This window comes from Penicillium expansum (genome assembly GCF_000769745.1).
Source record: "Penicillium expansum strain MD-8 chromosome Unknown contig334, whole genome shotgun sequence".
Classification (NCBI taxonomy): Eukaryota; Fungi; Ascomycota; class Eurotiomycetes; order Eurotiales; family Aspergillaceae; genus Penicillium; species Penicillium expansum.
Genome location: NW_015971472.1, coordinates 54,745 through 80,461, shown reverse-complemented (window position 1 = coordinate 80,461; position 25,717 = coordinate 54,745). Strand labels below are relative to the sequence as shown.

Below are 25,717 nucleotides of genomic sequence, written 5' to 3'. Positions count from 1 at the left end.
GCAAAACGAAGGACTCTGGTCGAAGTAGGGAGGATAATCGCGAAATGTTACAGGTGGCACATTGGACGGGGGCGAAGACTGGCGACTCGGGTGGGCACTGGTCACGTCGCAGAAAGAAACAGCACTTAGCGACTATAGCGCCCCGTAGCTGAGAGCAAAATAGAACTGCACACAGCCCAAACAAAGAACCAGATATGAGGCTTTGATGGTATCGGGAAAAGGTGAGTTGGTGACTTTCCCCTTGCCGTTTGGCGGTGGAACATCGGGTTAATCCGCTCCGGGCCGACTTCAACACTTCATCTCCCTGGAACAGAGCGACTTCAATATCACCAAATCCATTCACAATGCGCTCTACACTTCGGCTACTGGCCAATGTCAAGCCCCGGTATTTGGAGCCTTTTGCTCCTACCGGATTGACGGGCCTTTTCACTCACCCAAGCCCTCGCCCTACTTTAATCTACCTTTACTCGACTACTCTGCAGAAGTTGCAGGCGTTCCCCGAATCCTCCGCCTACCGCCAATCCGTTGAAGCTTTGACCCGCCACCGCCTCCAAGTCATTGAATCGCAAAAGCCCGCCGGATTTGATGCCTGGTTGGAACGTGTGCGGAAGGTCGTAGGAGCTGAACCCGAGCGGTTCGCTAAGGTCCAGCGCGCCGACGGCACCTACACCCATGCCGCTGCCCAACAGAAGGATGGAAGCGACAATGCCCGTGGTGAGGAATGGGATGGCGAAAGCCTCTCGGCCACAACCGAGGGTCCCGCCCGTACCCCGCAACAAGAAGCGGAATGGGCTCAAATCATGAACGAGGCCAGCGAGACTACCGACAAGGCCGAGCATGACTTCTACCACCAACATATGAAATGGGAGAGCGAGCCTGCCCTTGATGCCGACCAGTACGTGTGCCTGCACCTCTGAATTGGGCTCACACATTCAGGCAATAGGATGCTAACGTCTTGCGCAGGATCTCTCACGTTGAACAGCAAATCGGTGCCGGCCTTATCGAGGAGATCATCCAGGTCGCAGAGACTGAGCTCAAGCTTGTGGATGAGTTGGCCAAGGCTAAAGTGTAAGTGAAAGTTCGAGGTTTGGTATCTAGACTTGCTGCTAACACTTTCACAGGTGGGAGGAACTTGAGGAGAAGCCCCAACCCGGCCAGTGGACCTACTTTGAGCGTGGTAACTAAACAGCACTTCTGGAATGGCTGTGAATTTTAATCTCTGTAACTACTACTAGAGGTCTTTTTTGTTTGAATACATGGTTTGAGAGTCCAATCATCCGAAGTTTAGAATCAGCTGTATATCTACTACGCTATGATTTGTGTATTCGATCAATGAAGCGATATCGCCAATTTCTCTTAGGAAATGGTTGGTGCAATGGAGAGAAATCTTCCCTTCTAACATATAGATGTCATTGGACTTCTAGTTCCAAGTTTATACATCGGGCGATGATTGTGTACAGGCAAGCATATCGAAAGTATTTGAGCTATTGCTCTTTTGTCCAAACCATTACTTGGAGCCTAAGCTTATATTTTACTGATTTTACACAGCAAATCAGTACAGCTTTCTTCAATGGAAATGAATTTGTAGGACATTTGTATAGCAGATAGACTGACTGGAAGGCGGTGAGCCAAGGCGGGAATCCCTTGTGGACACATACATTGCTGTCCCTGAATGAAGCGCTCTCCTTCTAGCTCTCCTTCATCTCAATCCTTTCTTAATTTCTCCAATTAATAACTCGCTCCGAGGATCGCTCCTCCCTATCATCGGGCTGTCTGAGCGGCTCGCGGAATTCCCTATTGCTGTCACAGACCCAACACCGCATCACACAAACACTCGTCTCATCCCCCACACAACATGCGGCTCGACGTCAAGGTACGCAAATGCAGATGATGAAATGCTTCATATAGTTGCGGACCTTCTCTCTAGCAGATATGCCGATATGGTTTCGCATGTGGACGTCCACAATTGGAGGGATTGCTGACGATAAATGTTACAGAGGCAGCTGTTTGCCCGCTCCGAGCGGGTAAAGGGGATTGATTTCCACCCTACAGAGCCCTGGGTAAGCTTTTACAATCCACTCGGGTGCTTTGCTTCAGCTAATATTTTTCCTAGATCTTGACGACCTTGTATAGCGGTATGTTGGGAGAGGGGCAGTATGCGAGATGTCCAATGCGCTAATTACTTTCCTGTCCAGGTCATGTCTACATCTGGTCATATGAATCGCAGGTAAGACCCGGCACATATTCACACTCCCCATACTCTCATCTAAATTGTCTGCCCTTTAGTCAATCATCAAAACCTTCGAACTGACCGATGTCCCCGTTCGTGCTGGTCGATTCATTGCGCGGAAGAACTGGATTGTCTGCGGTTCCGATGACTTCCAGCTCCGGGTCTACAACTACAACACATCCGAAAAAATAACCTCCTTCGAAGCACACCCGGACTATATCCGCTCTATTGCCGTCCACCCCACCCAGCCGTTTGTGCTCACAGCCTCCGATGACATGACAATTAGGCTTTGGGATTGGGAGAAGGGTTGGAAGTGTGTGCAAGTGTTCGAGGGCCACAACCACTATGTTATGGGCATGGCGATCAACCCAAAGGATACCAACACTTTTGCCTCCGCATGTTTGGATCGGACCGTGAAGATCTGGAACCTCGGCTCTCCCCATGCTAACTTCACACTCGAAGCTCACGAGACGAAAGGTGTCAACCATGTTGACTACTACCCACAGGCTGATAAGCCATACCTCCTCACCACCTCCGACGACAAGACCGTCAAGATTTGGGACTACACCACGAAGGCGCTCATTGCAACCCTCGAGGGCCACACAAGCAATGTCTCGTTTGCTTGCTATCACCCCGAACTCCCTGTGATCATTTCAGGTTCTGAAGATGGAACTATTAAGATTTGGCACGCGAATACCTACCGCCTGGAGCAGTCATTAAGCTATGGTCTAGAACGAGCATGGTGTGTTTCCTACCAGCGAGGCAGACAGGGAATCGCGATGGGTTTCGACGATGGTGCTGTCGTGGTGAAGATGGGTCGGGAAGAGCCTGCCGTCTCAATGGATGGGTCTGGTAAGCTTATCTGGGCGAGACATAGTGAGGTGGTGTCATCAGTGATCAAGGGTGGCGATGCTACCGTCAAGGATGGCGAGCCCCTCTCTCTACCAACAAAGGATTTGGGACAGTGCGAGGTGTACCCGCAGACTCTGTCGCACTCCCCCAACGGACGTTTCGTTTCTGTCTGTGGTGATGGAGAATACATCATCTACACCGCATTGGCGTGGAGAAACAAGGCTTTTGGGCAGGCTCTTGACTTTGCCTGGGGTGCGAAAGACAACAGTAACGACTACGCTATCCGCGAGTCATCCACAAGTGTCAAGATTTTCAAGAACTTTAAGGAGCAGAGCGCCGGTCTTGATGTTGGGTTCCAAGCTGAGGGCCTGTCTGACGGTGTTCTTCTGGGTGTGAAGGGTCAAGGTGGTATTGGATTCTTTGATTGGGAGACTGGCAGCTTGGTTCGGAGGATTGAAGCTGACCCGAAATCCGTAAGTTGTTTTGCTGTGGTATTTGGAAACCATGCTAATTGACATTTACAGGTCTACTGGTCTGAATCCGGTGAACTCGTTACACTTGCCTGTGAAGATGATTTCTACGTTCTCCGTTACTCTCGCGAGGAGTATATCAACGGCTTGAACGCTGGTGAAGCCGACGAGGATGGAGTTGAGGCGGCTGTTGAGTTGGTTGCTACAATCAACGAGACCGTCCGGACTGGACAGTGGGTTGGAGATTGCTTCATCTACACCAACTCTACGAACCGCCTGAACTACCTTGTCGGTGACCAGACATACACAATCTCTCACTTCGATCAACCGATGTATGTTCTTGGCTACCTGCCCCGGGATGGCCGTATCTACCTTGCCGACAAGGACGTCAACACTGTCTCCTTCGGCCTTTCTCTCAGCATGCTTGAATATCAAACAGTGGTTCTGCGCGGTGATATGGAAATGGCATCTGAGCTCCTCAAGGATGTGCCCCAAGACCAGATGAACAAGGTCGCCCGCTTCCTTGAAGGCCAGGGATATAAGGAAATGGCTCTGGAAGTCGCCACTGACCCCGAGCACCGCTTCGAGCTGGCCCTTGCGCTGAGCGATCTTGAAACCGCACTCACAATTGCCCGCGAGGCTAACGTCGAGCACAAGTGGAAGATTGTCGGAGATGCTGCCCTGGCCGGCTGGAACCTTGCTCTGGCCCAAGAGTGCTTCACCAATGCCAAGGACGTCGGTTCTTTGCTACTGTTGCACACCGCCAGCAACAACCGTGAAGGCCTCAAGGCCTTGGCCGCCCAGGCCTCAGAGTCAGGCCTCCACAATGTCGCCTTCTCCACTCTGTGGTCTCTGGGAGATATCGATGGCTGCATCGCTCTCCTCATCCAGACCAACCGCATCGCCGAGGCAGTCCTCCTCGCCCAGACCTACAAGCCCTCGAGCGCCCCTAAACTCGTCGTCCAATGGAAGGAATCCCTAGAGCAATCTGGCAAGTCCAAGGTTGCCCGCCTTATTGGTGTCCCGCCTGGTGCGCCCGACGTCGCCTCTACCGATGATGATCTCTTCCCCGAGTGGGATGAGTACATTCGCCTAGAGAAGGAGGGTGCTGTTCCCGAACCTCCTTCCTCAGAGTCTCTGATTGATATCAACGGCGATGAAGAGGAAGAGCCCGCGAGTGCTACCAACGGTACACTCGAGGCGGATGAGGAGGATGAAGAGGTAGAGGAAGCCGACAAGGCTGCAGTTGATGAGGCCGATGCTGCCGAAGCCGAGTAAACGAACAAAAAGCACCTGGTTCTGTTTGGTGACTTTTCAGGAGAGTTAGGTTGATCGTTTGTTTTCTGGCTGACCGGTCAGTTCATTCTTGATTGCGAGCGGCGTCTTAACGTGTGTCCGAATTTTTTCCATTTTCTTATTTGTAATTGCGCTGTCATGTGTCTCTGGAGCAAATTACATGCCTAGATACAAGCAATATGTTTCCCTCTGTTTCCAGTGGTTTCTTGGTTGATTTACTAGATGATTGTATATGTATACTATACCGGATTTTTCCCTGGTGCTTGCTTACATATGTATCTGGCTTGTATGGGCTTATACTCCGTGAACGTTGGCAAAAGGCTTCTCTGTACCTATTTGTGTAGTAGTAGACGTAAGAACAACGGGCACATACGTCTAAATAAGAGTAATAGGACAGTGTCCAGGTGGGCGGGCCGTTGTCCGCGGGTACCCGAAAGCTACCAAGAACCGAGAGTTCTACCCCGAGGCGCAGTTGCTGGGTAATGTGAATCGAATTTACTACTTTGTATGTAAAACAGCCTAGAGGCGTGACGCATCTTATTCGGTGACGAATATAGTCGATGACGTATGATGCAGACCTGTTTTGGCATTGTCCATTGTAAAGTTTTATCGAGAATACAGAACAAGGGTGTAGACGATGACCGCTTGAGAAAAGCAAAGAAACCAAGGGTAAGAAAGGAACCTGCCTAGAGAGAATGAACACTTGAGATGGAAGGGAGATGACCGAACAAGACAAGAAAATCAAATCAAAGCGCTCAACGGCCGTATAAAACGAGAAGAAACAATGCCGTCTCGAAGATCAGGAGCGACTCCGATATCAAGATGCCACAGACTCCTTTGTGATGGGAAACCGAACAATATATGACCAACAGAGCAACAAAAAGGAAAAAAAAGGGAAAAAAGGGAAAAAAGGGAAAAAAAGATCAAGATTGGTCGATATGTTAATGAAAGACATATACGCAGTTAAAAAAAGAAACGGTCTCTATGAACCTCCTATTCTCTCTTACTTGCACCGGGACATTCTCGATCTAATTTGGCACGGCGAGGGACTCTACTCCGGGATGCTACCGAAGGACGGGTCTTTAACGCTGCCGCCTGCATCACCGAGGCCAGCCACGGGTCGGTTGTACGACCAACCGGCGAACTGTTGCTGCATGGTCTGGGACAGGACGGGACCATCGACATATGAGTCCTGGGGTGCTTCTCTGGTGAACTCAACATCGAAGTTTTCAGTATCACGGGCATCCACCTGCATCAAGTTAGCTACATGTTGATTCAATACATGATCGGGAGTAAAGGATACATACCACGTTTGGTCGGAAGCTAGGCTCGTACTTCCTCTGGAGAAGCTTGCGCCAGTCGATGTTGGCAAAGAAGTGGTGAGACTTGATCTCCGCAGCACCGTTAGCACCCAGTCGGCGAACGGGGTCACGGTCCAACAAGCGACTGAGAAGATCTCGTGCAGCAGGCGGGACGATGTCGCTGCTGGGGAAAGTCAGAGGCTCTTGCAAGATCTTGCGATACATTTCGTTGGTGTTTTCGTCGTAGAATGGAGGCAAGCCTGTCAACATCTCGTAAAGCAGGACACCAAGAGTCCACCAATCCACAGTCTTGGTGTAACCGTTGCCAAGGAGAAGTTCTGGAGCAAGATATTCGGGAGTTCCACAGAACGCTAAGTTTGGTTAGCTATGTAGGGCTTATCATGAGTGATGCGGATATCTTACTATTGGTTCGGTCTTCGTCTTTCATGTCCAGCTTGCAGAGACCGAAATCGCAAAGAGCGATATGTCCAGTGTAATCGAGAAGAATGTTCTCAGGCTTGAGATCTCGGTAGATAACCTTGAAGCCGTGCAGACACTCGAGAGCGCACAGCAACTCTGCGGTGTAGAAACGGGCTCGGTTGATATCAAATCGTTGCTCCCTTTGCAAATGGTGGAACAACTCTCCGCCGTTCACAAACGCCAACACGAAGTACAACTTTTCAGGCGACTGGAACGAGAACTTCAGCGGAACAATAAATGGGTTGTTGATCTGTGCAAGGACCGATCGCTCGGCAAGTGTGTGTGTGACTTCCGATCGCGAGATAATGTGAGCCTTGCGAATCGTCTTGAGGGCGTAGATCCGACCGGTATCCTTCTTCCTGTGATTCCCCAACTGTTAGCATTCTGAAACCAAATAACTAAATGTCGAGTCCACCTACATGACCTGCATGACCTTGCCGAAACTACCCTTGCCCACAACCTTGAGCAAATCAAAGTCTTCTAACTTGAGACTCCGCTGCTTGTTCTCCACAAAGGAAATACCAATCTTGACCGAGCCAACACCGAATTGAAGATCCAACCATTCAGCACCTTGCTGACCCAGTTGACGCCCTTGCTCATCATGGGCTGCGGCAGCCTTCTGGTTGTCTTTCTTGCTGAGTTTCGGATCCTCCACATATGGCTGGCTCTCTTCGAAGCGAGGGTTGACCTTGCATGCGCCCAAGAAGATGTCCTCACTCCGTCCGGCACCAGGCCGGGCTGCAGGGTTGCGCAGATACAGCTGTACATTCAACTCTGTCTTTCGGGACACATCGAACTTGAAGGCTGTGTTGTCGCCAGCCCACAATGGGCTCTCTGGAGTACCCGATACGGCATCCACAAAGACCTGGTTCTTTTCGAAATCAAGGAGGGCATACGGAAGGTATTTGGTGGAATAGCGACCGTGAATAGTGGGGGCGGCATTGATTCCCCCGCTTGTGGATTGCGGTCGGCCGGATTGCACAAAGGAACCCGCTTGGTTCTGGGTTGAATGTGAAGAAGAGGAGGTACTTGGGCGTAGAGAAGAGGGCGCGTAAGAGTTATTTTGGAAATGCGAATTGAAGATCTGTTGGAAGTGAGGTGACAGCGAAAAATTGCGCCCTTCGTGGAGAGTGACAATAAGGATACCTGGGTTCACAATGGCCACAGGAGGAGAGACAAGAGACTCTGAGGCCGCTATTAAATGGAGGAAATGATTAGTTATCGGGGAGGATTCTAGTTATATGAATATAAGAATAACATACCGATCCCGTTCGTTGATGGGGTGGCGGAGGGCGGGTTGGAGGCGACAGGTGTCACGGCCTCGTCGCCATTTGAGTCACCCTTGATCGTCGAAGTTGACGACGACCGGCCAAATGATGAGGTCAAGGGTGCTAGATGCGTCTCCTTCAACTCTTTAAGACGAGTTGTATAATTAGCGACTGCCTCTGGGCGTTCACTGCATTGCAGAGAGGAGTATTGAGGGGAGAGAGGGAGACCAACTGCCAGTAAACATACTTTTAGTGAGCTTCCAGGACATAGTGGCGGTTGTTGTAAAAAAGAGATTGAGAAGAAGAGATCAAAAGTCCAAGATACCGCAATGCGTGTGCAGGGTGCTGAAGAATCACCCAATAATCAACATGCGAATGGACCCCAAAATAAACCTGGAGAGCCACACAAGGACACAGATAATACACACGCAAAAGGAGAGAAGTCAAGACAAAGACAACCACCACTATAGCTTTTGAAATCCGTATGGAAGCACGACTAAGGATAAAGAAAGAGTCGGGGAGATCGAAGACCAAATGAGAATGAGAGAGGGGAAGTCCCCCCCTGTAATTATAATACGTAGTTTACTATAGATTACTCAAGATTACCGGGTTGATTGGTCAAACTGGTCATATATGAGTCACATTAAGGTACCGTAATTAATCAACCACAGCCACTGCTCCGCCACAAGGGTTAACGACGCATCAACTTTCCACCGCAGCATTAACAATCAAGAGAGTTGACTCCACAGAACGAGAGAGTTTGAGATTCAGCTTGGATTGTAGCTGTTATCAATTTACCTATTCTTTCAAGATTCGGAATATTCCCCGCTCCGAAGTGCGGAGACACCTACCCCGGAAGATCTCAACCCAGCTTGTCACCTGCAACTTCAGTATTTCCAGACTTCAGAGTCTGTTGCTCTCGATACAGTACCCGATAGAACGGAGGATGAAAGGGGTGGAGGGCTAATGGGTGTGATACGCAAGAAGACCGCCTCGCGCGGCACCGAGGCCGGCACCAAGTTCCACTGCGATGTGTGCTCTATTGATGTTACGTCAACAGTAAGTCTCGATTTGATTGTGTCATGACCATTTGAAAGTCTGTTTTTTTCTTCAGAAACTAATGGATTCTATCGTATAGGTTCGCATCTCGTGTTCGCATCCCTCCTGCCCCGAATATGACCTCTGTGTTCCCTGCTTCTCAGCCGGAAAGAACTCCAAAAACCATGACCCCGCCACACATCCATTCCAAGTGATCGAACAGAACTCAGTCCCCATATTCCAGGAGGAGTGGGGTGCCGACGAAGAACTATTATTGCTGGAAGGCGCCGAAATCTATGGGTTGGGTTCTTGGGCAGATATCGCAGACCACATTGGCGGCTATCGGAGCAAGGATGAAGTGCGAGACCACTACTATGACACATACGTGAAAAGCACGAATTTCCCGCTTGCAAACCGCGCCGATCCAGACGATCGGAGCTTGCAGGACTCGATCTCCAAAGAAGACTTCCAAACACGCAAGAAGCGTCGCATCGAAGAGCGCAAAGATGCAGCCAAGGCGGCGCCTCCAACCACACCGAAGCAGAAGCCAACTGCCAGTGTACCGGCATGCCACGAAGTGCAGGGTTACATGCCGGGACGATTGGAATTTGAGACCGAGTTCTTGAACGATGCTGAAGAAGCGGTGCAACACATGACTTTCGAACCCGGGGCTGGACTCAACGAAAATGGCGAGCCAGATGCAGAGACCGAGCTCAAGATGACTGTGGTTGATATCTACAACTCCCGCCTGACAGCGCGTACAGAACGCAAGAAGATCCTCTTCGAACACAACCTCCTCGAATACCGAAAGAACACTGCCTTAGATAAGAAACGGTCGAAGGAAGAACGAGATTTGTTGAACAAAGCAAAGCCACTAGCACGGATGATGAACTTCAAGGACTTTGAAGACATCAACAAGGGTCTGGAATACGAGCACAACCTCCGCCTAGCCATCTCCCAACTTCAAGAATGGCGACAGATGGGGATCGGTGACCTGAAAGCAGGCGAGAAATACGAGCAGGATAAGCAACAGCGCGTGCAGCGAATGCTCCCTCAAGGGTCATTTGACCGTTTTGCCAGCAACCGCCCTAAGCAGGCACAGCTGACAGAGACACCAGCGGCCGCAATCCAGCTCACGACGCCTGAACTGCCGCTGCGACTACAAAAAGCCGCCAATCCACACGCACCGGCAGATTCTGCCGACGAACCATTGAACGATTTCGATCGCGCATTTGCTGTCGATGGGGATGCGCCTCCCCCGCAGCCGACAAAGACGAAATACGTGGTGCCGCCACTAAGCGGAATGCCGTCGTGGAAACTGGACAATGAGACTGCTGCTGACTTGCACCTCCTGACCAAGGAAGAGGCAGAGGTATGCAATGTTCTACGTCTGATGCCGAAACCGTATCTGGTCATCAAGGAGACACTCTTGAAGGAAGCAATGAAGCAGGGCGGTAACCTGAAGAAGAAGGATGCACGGATAATTTGCAAGGTATGTTTCTTACTCGACTCTTGAAATACGAATCCCTTACTGATTCTGTTAGATTGAGGGCACCAAAACCAGCCGCATTTATGATTTCATGGTACACAGCGGTTGGATCAACAAGGCGTAGGTGCGCCAGGTCCATTATATGCTGTCATCGCTTCTTAGCTTATTGATATCCAAATCTACTTGTGATTTTGTTCGGGGGCGTTTCTTTTTTGGCGTTCATAGGGAACTTGGGCGACGGGCGGATGTGTTGATTTCAGAACTCGTCAACATAAGTCACAGGTAGAATATCACCTGTAATTCGCGCAAGTGTACAATTGTACAATGAACAGTAACCTACAGAACTATTACCTATCTAGTCTAAAGAAAATAGTCGATAAATATTACCTTCAAACCCATATCCAACGAAGTAAGATGTAGTAATCATCCTTACACTCCTCGGTCCTCGGCATGGATAGCTTCTCCGCATCTACAAATGACCCCAATTACCGGCGATCACCTCCATTTTTCTATATCATTTCCTAAATTCTTCCTTCATTTTCCTCTGTCCTCTGTCCTCAACAAACCTCCCAGCAAACTCCCCAAGAAACCAAAATGCCAACTTTCACAATCCAACCCCCAACCCCAGCCCACGCAACCCTCACCTACCCAGCACCCCACATCCTCCTGGTCACGCTAAACCGACCCCGCGATCTGAACTGCATAAATGCGCAAGGCCACGCAGACCTCCACGCAGTCTGGGAATGGCTCGACGAAGAGCCCAGCATGCGCGTCGGCATCCTAACCGGAAAGGGACGGGCGTTTTGCGCCGGCGCTGATCTAAAAGGTGAGCCAATATAGCCAGTACACAAGAGCACGCAAAAGCCACACAACCACTCTCCAATCTCTCCAAAAACCAATGCCCCAATCCATCTACATCTGCTGAACCCACTAACCCCCGCCCAGAATGGAACAATCGCACCTCAACAGCAACAACAAGCTCAAACTCGACAACCCCAATGCCAAACAGCGGCTTTGGCGGACTCGCCCGACGAAAGGGCAAGAAACCTGTGATTTGTGCTGTGAACGGCCTCTGTCTCGGCGGCGGTGCGGAGATGATCATTAATAGCGATATCGTGATTGCGTCATCGCGTGCGGTATTCGGGTTACCGGAGGTGAAGCGCGGTGTTGTTGCACTTGCTGGGGCATTGCCGCGACTTGTTCGGACTGTTGGCAAACAGCGGGCTATGGAGATGGCTCTTACTGGGCGGATGGTTGGGGCAGTTGAAGCTGAGAGGTGGGGACTTGTTAATTCTGTTGTTGATGTTGGGGAGGGGGTTGGGGAGGAGGAGATTGGTCGGGCTGTTTTGGGGAAAGCTTTGGAGGTTGCTGGGGAGATTGCGGGGAATAGTCCTGATTCGGTGCTTGTTAGTCGGGAGGGGATTAAGTTGGGGTGGGAGGGGATTGGGGCGGATGAGGCTACGGCGATGTTGAATGAGACTTGGGTTAAGAGATTGTATGAGGGGGAGAATATTAAAGAGGGGCTTAAGGCATTTGTGGAGAAGAGGAAGCCTGTTTGGGTTGATAGTAAGTTGTGAGGATAAGTTTTTAAGAATAGAGATAGTAGAAAGGGTTTGAAAAAGATATGATGGTTCATTCGCTATCCATACTACAATTCGTAAAATTCATAAAAGCACTGATCCCATTACTCCCATCGCGCCGTGTACCTGGTATTCGCGATATTCCATGCAAGTTGAATTTCAGACAAAGCGAAATCAAATGCGCGGTTGCCCTGCCTCTCTGAAAAAGTGATGTTAGGATGTTGTTGTGAGGTTGGCGTAAGGAAGAGGTGCCTACTTTGCGTCGGATTGTACGCCGTCCACGACCTTTACCACATGGGGGAAGAGGGGGTGCTCTCGGTCCAAGCCGGTCAATCGAAGAGCAGCATCGGCAGGCGAGTTCTCCTTGAGGATCTGGGCCAGTTCTACACTCTCCTCATCCCCCTCCACATTCTGGAACCGCAGAGCCATTTCCAAGGAGCCCATCAGTGACTGGAACTTTCCACCACGCTCGGCCAGCTGCGCAGCCGGGCCGATGAATCGCTCCTTGCGGGAAACTTTACGCATTGGGGCACGACCCACGCGCTCCACGGTGTCTTCAAGGTAGGGGTTCGAGATTCGGGTGATGATGGTCTCGACATACTCCTGCTGCTCGGCGGCGCTGATTTCATGTTTGTCGATGATGAGGGAGGCAGTCTCTTGAAGCACATCACGGACGATGCCACGGATGCGAGGATCATGGAGAGCTTCGGCAATGGTCTTCTTGCCGGCATTGTAGCCATAGTATGCTGCAGTGGCGTGACCGGTGTTGACGGTGAACAACTTGCGCTCAATGTAGGGCTCTAGGTGACCAACCCAATGGATAGCTGGGATTTCTGGGGGACCAAACTCGCCGAAAGGCGTTGACTCCACGGCCCATTCGTAGAACTTCTCGATGCGCACGTTAAGACCGCCATCGGCGGGTTGGCCAGGAACGATACGGTCAATGGCCGAGTTGGCGAACCGGGCTCGGTCTGGCATAGAACTGACACGATCTTGGGCGGTGTGGTCCTTGATAAAATGGTGTAGAGTGTCAGTGGCGCCGATGGCGTTCTCACAGGCAACAACGGCCAAGGGTGTGGCGTCGGTGCGGGCGTCGATTCCCTTGGCAATGACGGGAGCGATGAACTTGAGAATGTTCGGGCCCACGGCGCAGGTCACAATGGTGGCAGTTGAGATCTCGTGGATGACATCGCTCTCATGGGTCTTGGAATTGATTGCACGGTAGTTGGTGATGGTCTTGGTGAGCTCGCCCTCGTCACTGACTTCAGTGACCTCGTAGGACTTGGTGTTTTGTAGGGCAGTGATGATACTGTCCATGACATCAACGAAGACGACTTCAAAGCCAGCAGTGTGGAGGAACTCGGCAACGAAGCCACGGCCGATGTTTCCACCACCGAAGTGAATAGCTTTCTTCTCCATTATGTTTGATATGAGAAAGTAGAAGTGGGAATTGGAAGTAAGATAGAGTAGAGGTGGAAGTGGAAGTGGAAGTGGAAGTAGGGGAAGAAGTAAACAAGAGGAAACTCAAGAGGAAGTCGGGTAAGTTGCACTTTCCAGTTCCACCGGGGGAAAGAGCAGCTATTTAAGGAAAGAGGGGAGAATAAGGAAAGACGTATTTACCCCCTTATGTCCCAAAGTATAGTTGGGAATATGTCTGGTCCAGGGCCAATATGACGATGACTTCATAGATATCTGGGTAACGGGACTGGCCTCCGCCTTGTTTTCAACCAGTCATAACATGTGTTATGAATGTCATCGTATATTTCTCTATATTATTATTTTAATTTCTATAATTCCTTTCTAAACAAGAGGATTATTGACCCGATGTTACACTTCTCTCCCCCCCCCCCCCTCCCCGCTTTAATGTCTGTGCAACCTTCATACTCCAACAATTACCGCGCAGTAGGGGCATCCTACAAAACATAAACGCTATTCCTATTCAAGAAACTTATAGGTTTCATTTTATGCGCATTCACAGGACCTGAACCACTCACCGGCAAAACAAAGAAAGAATCGGGAAAACCCGCCCATATTCGTCAATACTTCGCGCTTTGACAAGAATCTTGGCAAAATGTAGACTTCGGAGAAAATCAGCCGACAAACCGGGAAGATCTCTACGGAGTACAGTGGTCCTCGGCGTCTGAGGCATTATACGGAATGCACGGAGTGTCTGGTTTGAAGTATATTGTGTGGTAACTTCAAGAATATTCGAGACTATTCACAACTCATAGAACCTCAAGATCGATACCCACATGTGGTGACGTCGGATGAGCGGTTGATAGCCCCCGACCCAGTTTTTTCCCCATTAGTTGCGGCCAGCTCCATATCAAGCCGAGGTGTTTATTCGAAGCGCATCTATTGTCTTCCATGCCCCGGCGCTCTAGCCCCTATCGACTACTAGATTGCTGCCTGGTTTACACTGCCCAACATACCGTAGCCCCTGGAGGTTAGGGGGGAAAAAGCCTAACTCTCGCGGTACCTCCGGGCCCCCGGTCATTGGCCCAATATCACAACCCTCAGATATCCCGCAAAAGCAAGTGGCCGGATTGGCAACTTGCGCAATTTCACTTGAAACGGTTCCTAGTTACGGAGTAGATTGACTACTATTCCTTACTGTACTATTCTAGATTGGTTACGGATGATATATTTTCATGTGGTATCGTTCGATTCATAAATGGCTCTCTTCTATCTACTATGGGATGTGAGTATATTCGAATTTCGCGAGTTTCCCCGACATCCGCCCCCCGTCTGAAACCTGCGCTCTCCGACTGGCTAACATCACCGCTCCCTAATTTTTTCTTTTGGCTGATTACCCCTCTATATCCTTTGAGACTGGCGCAGGCGCATACGCAGCCCGTTTGTTAACAAAAGCATTCGCAAAGCAAGCAACGCTACCGGCGAGCAACAGCCCCACCGCGGCCCAAGTCATCCCGAGGAACTTCTCGCCGTAATGGGCTGACACGTTCGAGCCCTTGCCGTGGGCATTAATGAGAGCGACGAATTCAAAAGCGATGACCGTTGCGATTATGGATGCGATGCTGATGCTAAAAGATCCGAGCTAAATTAATGAACCCCATGTCAGCCATTTCTTGTATTCCGGGGAAATGCGAAATGCACCACGCTCAAAGCGGAAGTGCACTGCCTGCATAGACGACATGCAGAAACAGAGTTCATGTAGGGGGGGTAACTCCATCAACCAGAGCGTGTTCATGTATATGCAACTCACCACGAAAAACAAAAATTCACATGGGCCCTGGCATGCTTTCGGAGCGAGAGTCGTCCATACTCGTATAAGCATGACAATACCCATCGCGCCAACCCCGATACAGTACATCACGGCCATGACTTGACTTGTCATTTTGAAGGCGTGGAAGTCATCGCTGATAACGCGCGGCCACCCCAGCTGCTTGCTGGAGGTGATCTCCTCCGGCCAGGCTTGTGTCGGGTCAAATGCAGATACGATCGTGCGGCTTGAGCATTCGGTCACGTTGCGCGTGACTTCTGCACTGGGGTCGATTGTGCCCAGTGTTCCCTGGCAGTAGGACAGTACGTGGATGGAATAGAAATCGTGGGCTCCACTTTCGGTGCCTACTGTGGGTGTGTAAAGCTAAATGGATAAACGGGGCCAAGTCAGTATTCTGACTCTACCTGCCACTTATACAGAGAAGTTGGAGACGATCGGACTTACCGTCAAGAGATCCACATCTTCGAGGAGGTTTCTCTGCGTGCCTGCGAAGAGACATAGGAGGGTGAGTATAAATGCGACGAAGACTGTCACCGTCTGGAATAGGCCCCTGAAGTCCGACATGATGGTGAATCGGGTATATGCGTTGGTCTAGTTCTAGTCTTCTGTGAGAGGTAGTTGGGTCCAGTATGCAGTATCTGGTGATGACCACAGCAGATGGATGTGAAGGCTCAATGTTCAATGAGAAGAACCCAAATCTGCGGTTCTTGCCCTCATATACATACCATACTGGAAATCGGGTCGATCGGGAGGATCGGGATCTTTTCTCACGATGGCTTCATTCCAGATGTGGGCTGTGAGAAAGGGCGGGAGCACATATGTTCTCAATAATATCAAGCTTGGATTTTCTGTGGAATGTATGCATTACACATGATCAGATTGAAGCCATTTAGCCACTGGAAATTTGAAATGTAAGTCTGGAGTAGCCTAGGTATGATGGCTGGGAAGGGGGGTGTAGTCCAGCGTGCTTTAAGGAATGTTCGGAATGTTACCAGCCACGAAGGATCTTGCACGTCGACATCGGACTTGTACTTTATTCGTGCGATCTGACATTGATAAATTAATTTTAGATATGAGTTGAGCATGAATTTTATCTATGGGCTGGGTTGGAGTTATTTTGATCGCAGAGATGAAGGGATGGGGCAGGGTTATATATTGGATCCCAAAAAATTTGACGTCAGCGACAGGGGGGTTTAGGTACTTATTGCCTTGGCCACTTCCCAGATTGATACTTTTGCATATGCTCTTACACAATTTCTATGTCTCGACACGAAAATATACTGAGCTAAGTTTAGATTCTTCGGCCAAACTCGTTCAATATTATCTGATCGAAGATGCACCAAAACATTTGGTATGGTCTCCTCAGTAAACGAATTATAGCTGATTATCATAGTAGATACTGTAGATACTGAAGAAACAAGGAAATACTTGTCTATTACCATGGTCTGATCTAACTATGTTCCTATATGGTCGAATATAGCGGCACATTGGACAACGGGTATTTGATTGGTTGACCAGCCACCAAGGTGGGGTTTCTCTGGTCCAAAACAACATCTATAACTAAGTAGATTTATCTATCGTAGGACTCTGAATATCGCATGTTACATGTATATAAGGAAAATCCGTGTCATAGAACATGTGCTTTTAACTGATGTTCTCCGCTACCCATATCTAATCAATAGATGGTCCAAAATTAGGACAAAAAAGAACTTCCAAAAAGTCTCCCGAGAAGGTTCAATGTGATTTCTTTCTGATATCGTGTCAAGTAGAATATTGTATACAATTTTTTCGAAATCAGCTATAACTTCATGTACTCCATACTCCGTACTCTTGCGAGCTTTCTTCTCCCGTCAGCCACATTTTGCCTTTCCCCCCTCATTCCTCCCATATGCAGCGCAGCCCCCATATTTGTTCACCAGTCATAATCCAGAAGGCAGTCAACATGCAACGCAGTTTATGGAGCACGAATCATATGTGAAGCTATATATTAATACGGCATAAGCTCCAATTTGATTTCCAATCGACTTGCTTCTTCGCATACATATAGTCAAACCCCGTTAAAATGTAAGGACATTCGAAGAGTAAATCCTTGAGAATTAACGAGGTTTCTACGGAGTACAGCGTAAAGAATTGAGGGTCTTGGCATTTAATTATGTAATACATATGCCATTTTTGCACATGTTTAGAACCGGCAGAAAAGGGCGGGATAGAGAGTTAAGCCAATGGAATTAACACAACACATGGGCGGTAGGCCAGAAAGGCAACGCAAAGTAAAGTTTGAAAATAGGGGGGCGCTATACCTAGTTAGGCAGCCTTGGCGCTCTTTACTATAGCAAAATAATCTGGGAGCGTAAATTCTTCAAAAGTGACCGGGGTTTACAAAGAAGTGGAGTACATTTTAACGGGGTTTGTTTGACTGTAGATGCCTTGAGAGAATTAATTTCGATGCTGCAGCTTTGTTCCTGATTCACACCTGCCTCATATCACAACAAGGATATCAACTCCTCTGCTTTCCTCGATCCCTGCCCATCTAAGTAGCTTTTTTTCGGATATACCATAGACAGCCCTAAACCTTCGAGTTCTGGGATGAGGCGGGCTGAGAGAAAACATAGCTTTCGTAACCAGTCAACTTTGTTGAGAGCCTTTTGCTGGAGTTCTTTCATTTCATCCTGGCATCTCACACCTAAACATTTTGCAAACATTTTGTCACGTCGAGGTTCGAAATCTGGCTATACTTACAAACACACTTAAAGATGTAGTCTCTTTGGATGATTTCCTGTCGAAGGAAAACAGAAGCAGATAGATTGGCATATGATTGAGTGATCTCTTCTCCAGCACGAAGTGGACGCAAAGTTCGGACTCGCATCTGTCTCCCTTCAAAAAACACGAAGGCCGTGGGATTACATGAGTGGTTCATGAAGGAACCAGCAAGATCAATTGTCGTACCGAGAGTTGGTGCCGATGCATCTGCTGTTTTGATACACATGGAGTTTGTGAGTATCTGAGACATATTAAATCATGCCTGCAACACCCTCAAATATGATTGGGATCATACAGCGCAGTAAATATTCAGAATCTCTGAGGTGTGCATATCTATACACAATCCGGCAGATATAGAAGCATCTTGTATCGCCGCAGAAATGGGACCTCTGAGGTGTTGTGTTTGATGGGTCTCGAGTTGGTTGACAGCATCCCATTGTTCGACGTCTAGCAAGCCAGCCTTTTGCATACTAATCAGTCTGTAGAGGGCTCGCGTTCTGGCATACGTCTCCTTTTTCTTGCTCAGTATGGAACACTCATGCCGGTGGTAGCGCCGCCAGGCATTCAACTGGCAATTCTTTCAAAATAAGTCAGAGATGGGGATAGTCCTTTCGGGATCAACCAACCTACTCTAGAACAATAGTGGCAAACTTTGCATCCGTCGCATTTCTTGAAAGGCTCCATCACTTCCAAAGTCTCGCGAAACTGTCCGCTAGGCAGTATTGAACTTTGACTGTAAGAGAAGCAATAGTCGCAAACCGTCGCATGCCTCCCATCGTCGACACAAGTGATTAAAGGGTCAGATCGGAATATTTCCTCGCCCTCACCAATAGCGCTAGTCGAGAATAAGCCATTTTTCGCACCTGCGATAGACGATGGCCGAATCTCTAGAGGAAAAGTCGAGGTCACTTGGTTGCTCAAGTAATCGGACAATTTGGCAATTTGATCTGGCGTCATCTTGAGACCCTACTTGCGAAAAAGAATTGTGGTTTAAAATAATTTACGTGAACAACGCGTGATACCCCTCTGGAAGTGGGGTAGTGCTGTATTTATACATAAGTACCTTGAGAAAGACATCGAGGTATCGATGCAGCGTGCAGAGAGACCTCTAAAGTATTGGGGGGGATTTCGGTACCTTCACATACTATCTTCTATATGGAGATACAAAACTCCGCCCAATACTTTGGAGGTCTCATTGTACCCAGGTGAAACATGTATGATATTTTTTCGTGGAAATGACTTGGTTCGATATGCTAAACCAATAAAATACTCCTTGTCTCATGTGTCGCTATTCGCGCTGTATTTCTAGACAATGTACATGTGAGAGCAAGGTGGATGGAGACCATCGATCTCATCTCCATCAATCGTGGTAAGCTTATCAGCACCTACCCAGTGTTGGTGGGCATCATATGTATGTAGGATAGCAAATTGACTAGGTATCTTTTGTATATCAACTCCACACAAAAGGTACATATGCAACACATATAGAGAATACATCGAATTATCTCAATTCTCAATCTACTTTTACAAAATATAAGAAAATGAAGATATAAAACTGGTCTGTTGTAATCATTTCAACATCTCCCTTGCGTCAGGTATGCTTGTTAATTCTTACCAAGGTTGATACTAAGTAATTGAGATATCATCCACAATATATATATCTTCCTACGTTATCGTTGAATATTTACTGTTACTCTGTGGGCTAAGAACATCGAGGATTTGGCTATGTTATGCTAATGTACCTTATGTATAGAACTGCTATGCAAAATATACCTAATACTCTTACAATTTGCTAGTGCCCATCAACATTGTGTAGATGTTGATGGTTTTGCCACGGTTGCCTTCAATTATGTTCCTTTCTTAATACTTTCTATGAAAAATTAGACATTCACTCAGGCGTGAAGGCACAGAACAGATATTGCCATATTTACACTATTAATGTATCCGAATACGAAATACATGCAGGGTTCAAAGAGACCCCGAAGGCGCTCCATTCACAAGCAAGAAATTTCATTGTTGTGAGCCCAAAGTGTTACCTTCCAATCATCCTCCAACCGTCTACCATCTATCACACAGGATGACTTGCTTTACTGTAGAAATTCGCCGACCGGAATCCTTTACAGCTTGGTCAGCTTACTATTACTGGGAATAAGATGGGCCAAAGATAATTTACTATAGACACTCGCTTCCTGAATCTTAGGCTAATTGCATCAACACATAAAGAGGAGCAGGTTCCTAAGAAACAAAGATAAGTGATCTTCCTAATTCTGCTGGTTTGATAAGCGTGTAACTCGAGACGCTTACATCTTGTTGCCTGTCGGGACCGAATCATACAGTCATTCTTTCAGTAGGTGGACTGAATCTTTGAACAAACTATAGTGTGTGATGGTTTCGAGGTTGGATTTTTCGTATCTCATAGCCATTCTAGCCATGTACTTTGATCTGATCCTCCCAGAGCGCCCGGCTTATCATTTAAATATCGCCTTGCCTTCAGTTCCCCAATGTGACAGCCATATTATTTTTGAAATTTAGCAATCTCCCACTGTTCTCGTGAAGGTTTTCCTGGGGTTGGAAACTTCGCACATTGGCCCTTGGTAGACCTATTTAGGATATCGGAGATGCCGTTAAGGTTATAGGTGCAATAGTCACAGAATGTTGTACAGGTGGTCATCTCCAGTTTTGAGTTGAACCTTCAGAACTGAAACATCGGATAATTATGTATTTTGCCTTCCTGTCACCTGTTAATGGATGAATCAGTTTGTGCTAAACCACGCCATAAGCAGAGTGTAGGCCAACCTCAGGAGATTACACAAAGAGAGCTTGTCATGCAACGTGGGTCAGACTGAAATTTATAATGGAACAGTAGGATGAACCATTAATATATCATTCAAATCGATTTGCCAATCATATCGCTAAAAGCAGGCATTGGTTATAATACCATTGGTGTAGCTTTTAGCGCGCCCTATGGGGGCCAGTAACACAACCACGTGAGACAATATGCAAGGCAGATATATTGATGTGAGGAACGAACCAAGTCAAACATTGGGAACTAGTGGCTTTCTCTCACCAGCATCCGGACTTGGAGATAGGTGCGCGCCTAGCGCTGATTTGATAGAGGCTAAAGGCTACCTAGGTAGAATTCTTCCAATAAATCCGGGTCGAGGGTTGCAGGGTCTCATGTCTCGAGTCTAGATACGCCGCGATGTAGAACTAGCAGAATAAATGCCACTAGATGAGTATTATTGATTATTCCCAACGTCCACGGGTTTGTTCGACTGGCTGTATGAGGTTCGGAGATACCGAGCGCTACATACCCTCCTACTTAGTTACATAATTTACTCGACTAGTATCTGTGATGTAGTGCCATCCATGGATCCTCCAGGGCTCACACGACATGCCCTGGATCCACAGCTTTTGAAGACATGTTCACAGCAAGGAACATGTACGAAGCAGCTGAAACACCACGGCAATTTTCTAAAACGGATCGCTTTTCTAGAAGGTAGCTAATGTACTCCATATGCAGCCTGCAAAGGGGGACGCGCAAGGGTGGAATTCCAGACCGAGCATCCAATAGGCAATATGAAATAAGCAAAGAAAGTCATCTGCCTTCATTGGCCGGCATCATCAGATGTTCAGTGCAGCCCGAGATCATCCAAGGTATCCACTCAAAGTATACCATATACCCTAGCCCCCTTAGGAACTAAAGTGGAAAAAGGGGAAATTAGGCGAAATCTGTCTGCAGGGCGCATGTCATACGCAAGGTACAGCTGGCCACCTTGGGTGGATACAAAGGTTTTCTCAGATACATTCCCGAGTATCCTAATGTAGGTGGGTGGCCCGAGACATGAAACCACGCGTGAATTGACCTCTTTTTGCTGACAATTAACCACGCGAAACGCGAGCACGTGCGTGCCATTATCAACTCCAGCCTTAGAGGACCAAGCATTGGAGAAGCGCACTTGGCGACGCCTTGCCGGTACGCCTATCATTGTTTGACAGGCTTGGAATTGCTTGGAATTGCTTGGACTTGCTTGTGCTGATGCGAGGAACCCAAGCAAGCTTTAGCCAAGATTCTGGTAGTTCATGATGTAGATATGCTCGCATGGATCGAGATTAGACGCGTTGTTGGTCCAAAATGGTCGATATGACACATTCTTAGTTTCATTTTGACGCTGATTTCGCCGGGCAACTCGTGTCAATGATACTCTAGTCCATGCCACCCATTAACTCCATCGGATAAATCGGAATGTATGACAGTAGTGACACGCAACGCGATAACACGTGTTGGAGGTAGGTTCAGATTCGAGGGAAGGTGCGGAGAATGGGGTTGCACATGGTCAAATATTGGACGCTGATTGGCCAGAGATCATGCATGGAAGATGCCGGGGTTGCCAACTAGTGTGGAATCGCCTTAGCCACTACGTCAAGATAAAATGGCCCAGATGCGGCCCGTTTTGGACAGGCCCATGTGGAAGTGCTTTTTGGGCGAGAGATTTCTTCCTTACCTATAGTAGATATTGGACGATTGCCAGAGAAAGTATGCACGTGTGTCAAAGCGTAAATGATATTTACCCTTGAATCCAAAATGACCTCCAGCTCCGGGACTAGGTGTTTGGATAAAATGGTTGCCACTTTGCCCGAGAGCATCCTATTGGCATCCTATTGGCATCCTATTGGCATCTTATTGGCATCCTTTTGGCATTGCATTGGCATTGCCTTGGCATGAGGTTTAGCCAAGAATTGACGTTTAAGTCCATGCATAAAAACTGTACGGAGTACGGAGTACATTGTAACCACTTCTAAACTTACTACAAAATAATGTTATATTTGTAGATACTCCATACATATGGGAGTAATTATTCTTGAACTTCGAACTCAAACGGTGAACAGAATTCATTGCCCCCGCGAAAGTTTGGGAAGATCTGCCACGAACCGCAGGCGGTGGCGATCAAAATTGGAATTCTGCCCCCACGTGCATAGTTGATTGGTCCCCGGTCGCTCCATATAAGACCCACCTGACCCACCCTGACCCACTAAAAGTAGAAAATCTGCTTCCGGAACCAAAACCAGCAAGAGTAGACCCATAGCTGCACCATGAGAGGGCCCCAGAAGGGCCCTGACCCCAAGATAGAGTGGTTCTTGCCTTCGGACTTTCCAAGCTTTTTTTTTTTTTGTCGGCCGATTTTTTCTGAGTTCAGGTGGAGACGCCACTAAGTTGTGCCGTTGCATGTCTTCCACGCTCCGGTTCTCTTCTTCTTCTTCCTCCACCTCCCACCTCTCGTACTTAAGAAGTCAATCGCCACTTTTCTGGGTTGAAGTCACTCACCTTCCTCAACCATTGTGGTCACTTCGACTCTTCCCTCGTCCGGAATTGAACCTGTTTCTTAACAAAGTTCTTGCTCACGCGACTCACCATGACCGACTTTGGTCCTCGCGCCCCTCACGGGCCCGACATGTCGGGAGACCATAACCCGCTGGAGGATATGGATATCAATGAGAAGGGTGCTTTCGATTCCCTCATTCGCCCCGACGACAGTTACACCCCCGAGGGCGTCTACTGGGCTGATCTCCCGCTGTGGAAGAAGATCACCTTCGTCACCTCCTACAACAACATGGAGGCAAAGCGAGAGCTGAAGGATATCTGGAATATGATCAAGGTGGATCCTCTCTCGCCCGTCTCCTACTACTTCCGCAACATGGTCCTCCCTGGTGCCGGTCTCGGTCTGGAGGGTTACGTGCTTTTCTCTATCGGCAACATCAAGCCTCTCTTCCAAGCAGCCTTCCCTGATTGCTGGAAACACGCCAAAACTTGCAGTCAGCAGTGGATCTACGCCATCGATTACCTCGAGATCATCGGTATTATTGTGGGTCAGATTTTGGTCGGTATCTTGGGTGACTGGTAAGCTGCAATTGTACTACCCGTGCCAATGAGATTGTACTAACGTGGGACTAGGATTGGCCGTCGCTGGGGTTTGATCCAGGATGCCGTCATCATGCTTCTCGGTCTTGTTATGTTGACTGCCGCCTGGGGTGTGACTGAGAATGGCTGGATCATCTGTTACGCTTGGTGTCTCTTCATCTACGGTATCGGTGTTGGTGGTGAGTACCCCATGACTGCCACCAGCGGTATGGAGAACGCCATCGGATCTGGAAAGGTTTCCACCAAGGAAGATCGCCTGCACCGTGGCCGCAAGGTCACTGCCGCCTTCCTGATGCAGGGTTGGGGTCAGTTCTTCAACCAGGTCATCCTCATCATTCTCCTGCTCTGCTTCCACCACGGCAGTGGTAACAACCCTTACTCCGCCGTCTCTGTTCAGTGGACCTACCGTGTTTCCTTCGCAATCCCCGCCGTCGGTACTTTGTGGCTTGTTTACTACCGTGCCTACCACATGAAGGCTGCTAGCAAGCAACTTACCGCTGCCAAGAAGAAGGCTTCCGTCACTGGTTATGATGCCCAGTCCCTGAAGCTGACCTTCAAGTACTTCGGATTCCGCATATTCGCAACTGCTGGTGGCTGGTTCGCCAACGATGTTTTCTTCTACGGCAACAAGCTCTTCCAAAGTGAGTTCATCAAGGTGATCAGTCCCGCATCCAGCTCTGTCATGCCCACCTGGCTGTGGAACTTGGTCAATGTCGGTGTCTCTCTGTGCGGATACTACATGGCCTCCTTCTTGATCGACAACAAGCTGTACGGTCGCAAGTGGATGCAGATCGTTGGTTTTATGCTCTGCTTCATTCTGTTTGTCGTCCCTGCCTTCAACTTCGACTACTACCGCCGCCCCGAGAACATCAAGGCCTTCCAGACCATGTACTTCCTGAGCTCTTTCTTCAACCAGTTCGGTCCCAACTCGGTCTCCTTCCTGGTCGCTGCCGAGGTTTTCCCCACCCCCATCCGTGCCTCCGCTCACGGTATGTCCGCTGCCTGGGGTAAGGCTGGTGCCCTTCTCGCCGCCGTCCTGTACAACTACATCGATACCCAGACCAAGTTCTACGTTGTCCCTTGGTTCGGTCTGGCCGGTGCTCTCATCACCCTGTTCTTCCTTCCCGATACCACTGGTCTGGACTTGAAGGAGCAGGAGCGCCGCTGGGAATACCTCCGCTCCGGCCGCGAGGAAGAGTACCATGGTCCTGCCGTGCACCCCAAGCACTTGTCGTGGTACGAGCGCTACGTTCTGCGCAAGTCCCGCTACTACGATGCCGAGCTCGACTACCAACAGAAGGTCGAGGAGTACCGCATCGAGTGGGAGACCGCCATGGCCGCCAAGTCCGCCGAGAAGGATGCTGCCGATGCTCTTGACACTGATGACTCCCTTCTTGAGGGCCACGTGCACACCTACTTCCACCGCACCAGCCCTATGTTCAAGGGCATGGAGAAGAATGTGACTTCCAAGCAGGACACCTTCACCTTGCCTCCGGCTGCGGAGAGCGAGTCTGAGGATGCTTTGAACGAGAAGCACTAAACGGTTACCTTGCTCGGTCCTCAGGTTATTGCCTGTGATGCGACCATGAACCCAATTTTTTCTTTTTAAGCTAGCTATGAATAATTCCCCCTTTTTCAAATGTTTTTTTTTTCTCATAAAACTTATCATGCATATACACCAAGTTTACACCAAGTCGCTTTTTGGAAATCTTCGTGCTCGCTTAAGAATTAGCTTGCATCACTTTTGCTTGACACATGAAGCGGCCCTCTTGATTAATTAGATATTGAT

The 25,717-nt window shown here is 48.7% G+C and overlaps 8 protein-coding genes across 8 annotated transcripts; 5 read left to right on the top strand and 3 right to left on the bottom strand.

Annotated features, from left to right (window-relative positions):
• Nucleotides 1-344: 344 nt before the first annotated feature.
• Nucleotides 345-1,185, top strand: PEX2_095360 (complex I NDUFA5 subunit family protein; the record flags this gene model as incomplete). The annotated part of the gene is made up of 3 exons (XM_016746806.1): nucleotides 345-895; nucleotides 964-1,068; nucleotides 1,122-1,185. The coding sequence occupies 3 exons, from the start codon at nucleotides 345-347 to the stop codon at nucleotides 1,183-1,185; spliced, it is 720 nt and encodes a 239-aa protein (XP_016593910.1).
• A 670-nt stretch (nucleotides 1,186-1,855) lies between these two features.
• On the top strand, nucleotides 1,856-4,830 carry PEX2_095350 (coatomer subunit beta'; the record flags this gene model as incomplete). The annotated part of the gene is made up of 6 exons (XM_016746805.1): nucleotides 1,856-1,873; nucleotides 1,998-2,060; nucleotides 2,114-2,135; nucleotides 2,196-2,227; nucleotides 2,287-3,555; nucleotides 3,607-4,830. 6 exons carry the CDS (start codon nucleotides 1,856-1,858, stop codon nucleotides 4,828-4,830), a joined length of 2,628 nt encoding a protein of 875 aa, XP_016593909.1.
• Nucleotides 4,831-5,899: 1,069 nt separating this feature from the next.
• PEX2_095340 (serine/threonine-protein kinase) lies at nucleotides 5,900-8,166 on the bottom strand (the record flags this gene model as incomplete). The annotated part of the gene is made up of 6 exons (XM_016746804.1): nucleotides 5,900-6,097; nucleotides 6,156-6,520; nucleotides 6,573-6,988; nucleotides 7,049-7,823; nucleotides 7,892-8,041; nucleotides 8,145-8,166. 6 exons carry the CDS (start codon nucleotides 8,164-8,166, stop codon nucleotides 5,900-5,902), a joined length of 1,926 nt encoding a protein of 641 aa, XP_016593908.1.
• Nucleotides 8,167-8,863: 697 nt separating this feature from the next.
• Nucleotides 8,864-10,548, top strand: adaB (chromatin-binding transcription regulator ADA2; the record flags this gene model as incomplete). Its single annotated transcript, XM_016746803.1, has 3 exons — nucleotides 8,864-8,956; nucleotides 9,036-10,427; nucleotides 10,480-10,548. 3 exons carry the CDS (start codon nucleotides 8,864-8,866, stop codon nucleotides 10,546-10,548), a joined length of 1,554 nt encoding a protein of 517 aa, XP_016593907.1.
• A 470-nt stretch (nucleotides 10,549-11,018) lies between these two features.
• PEX2_095320 (enoyl-CoA hydratase/isomerase family protein) lies at nucleotides 11,019-12,001 on the top strand (the record flags this gene model as incomplete). The annotated part of the gene is made up of 2 exons (XM_016746802.1): nucleotides 11,019-11,250; nucleotides 11,370-12,001. 2 exons carry the CDS (start codon nucleotides 11,019-11,021, stop codon nucleotides 11,999-12,001), a joined length of 864 nt encoding a protein of 287 aa, XP_016593906.1.
• A 255-nt stretch (nucleotides 12,002-12,256) lies between these two features.
• Nucleotides 12,257-13,423, bottom strand: PEX2_095310 (mannitol-1-phosphate 5-dehydrogenase; the record flags this gene model as incomplete). The annotated part of the gene is made up of 1 exon (XM_016746801.1): nucleotides 12,257-13,423. One exon carries the CDS (start codon nucleotides 13,421-13,423, stop codon nucleotides 12,257-12,259), a length of 1,167 nt encoding a protein of 388 aa, XP_016593905.1.
• Nucleotides 13,424-14,813: 1,390 nt separating this feature from the next.
• PEX2_095300 (Actin cortical patch SUR7/pH-response regulator PalI) lies at nucleotides 14,814-15,812 on the bottom strand (the record flags this gene model as incomplete). Its single annotated transcript, XM_016746800.1, has 3 exons — nucleotides 14,814-15,062; nucleotides 15,231-15,611; nucleotides 15,693-15,812. The coding sequence occupies 3 exons, from the start codon at nucleotides 15,810-15,812 to the stop codon at nucleotides 14,814-14,816; spliced, it is 750 nt and encodes a 249-aa protein (XP_016593904.1).
• A 7,610-nt stretch (nucleotides 15,813-23,422) lies between these two features.
• Nucleotides 23,423-25,468, top strand: PEX2_095290 (putative MFS phosphate transporter; the record flags this gene model as incomplete). Its single annotated transcript, XM_016746799.1, has 2 exons — nucleotides 23,423-23,907; nucleotides 23,962-25,468. 2 exons carry the CDS (start codon nucleotides 23,423-23,425, stop codon nucleotides 25,466-25,468), a joined length of 1,992 nt encoding a protein of 663 aa, XP_016593903.1.
• Between the last annotated feature and the right edge of the window lie 249 nt (nucleotides 25,469-25,717).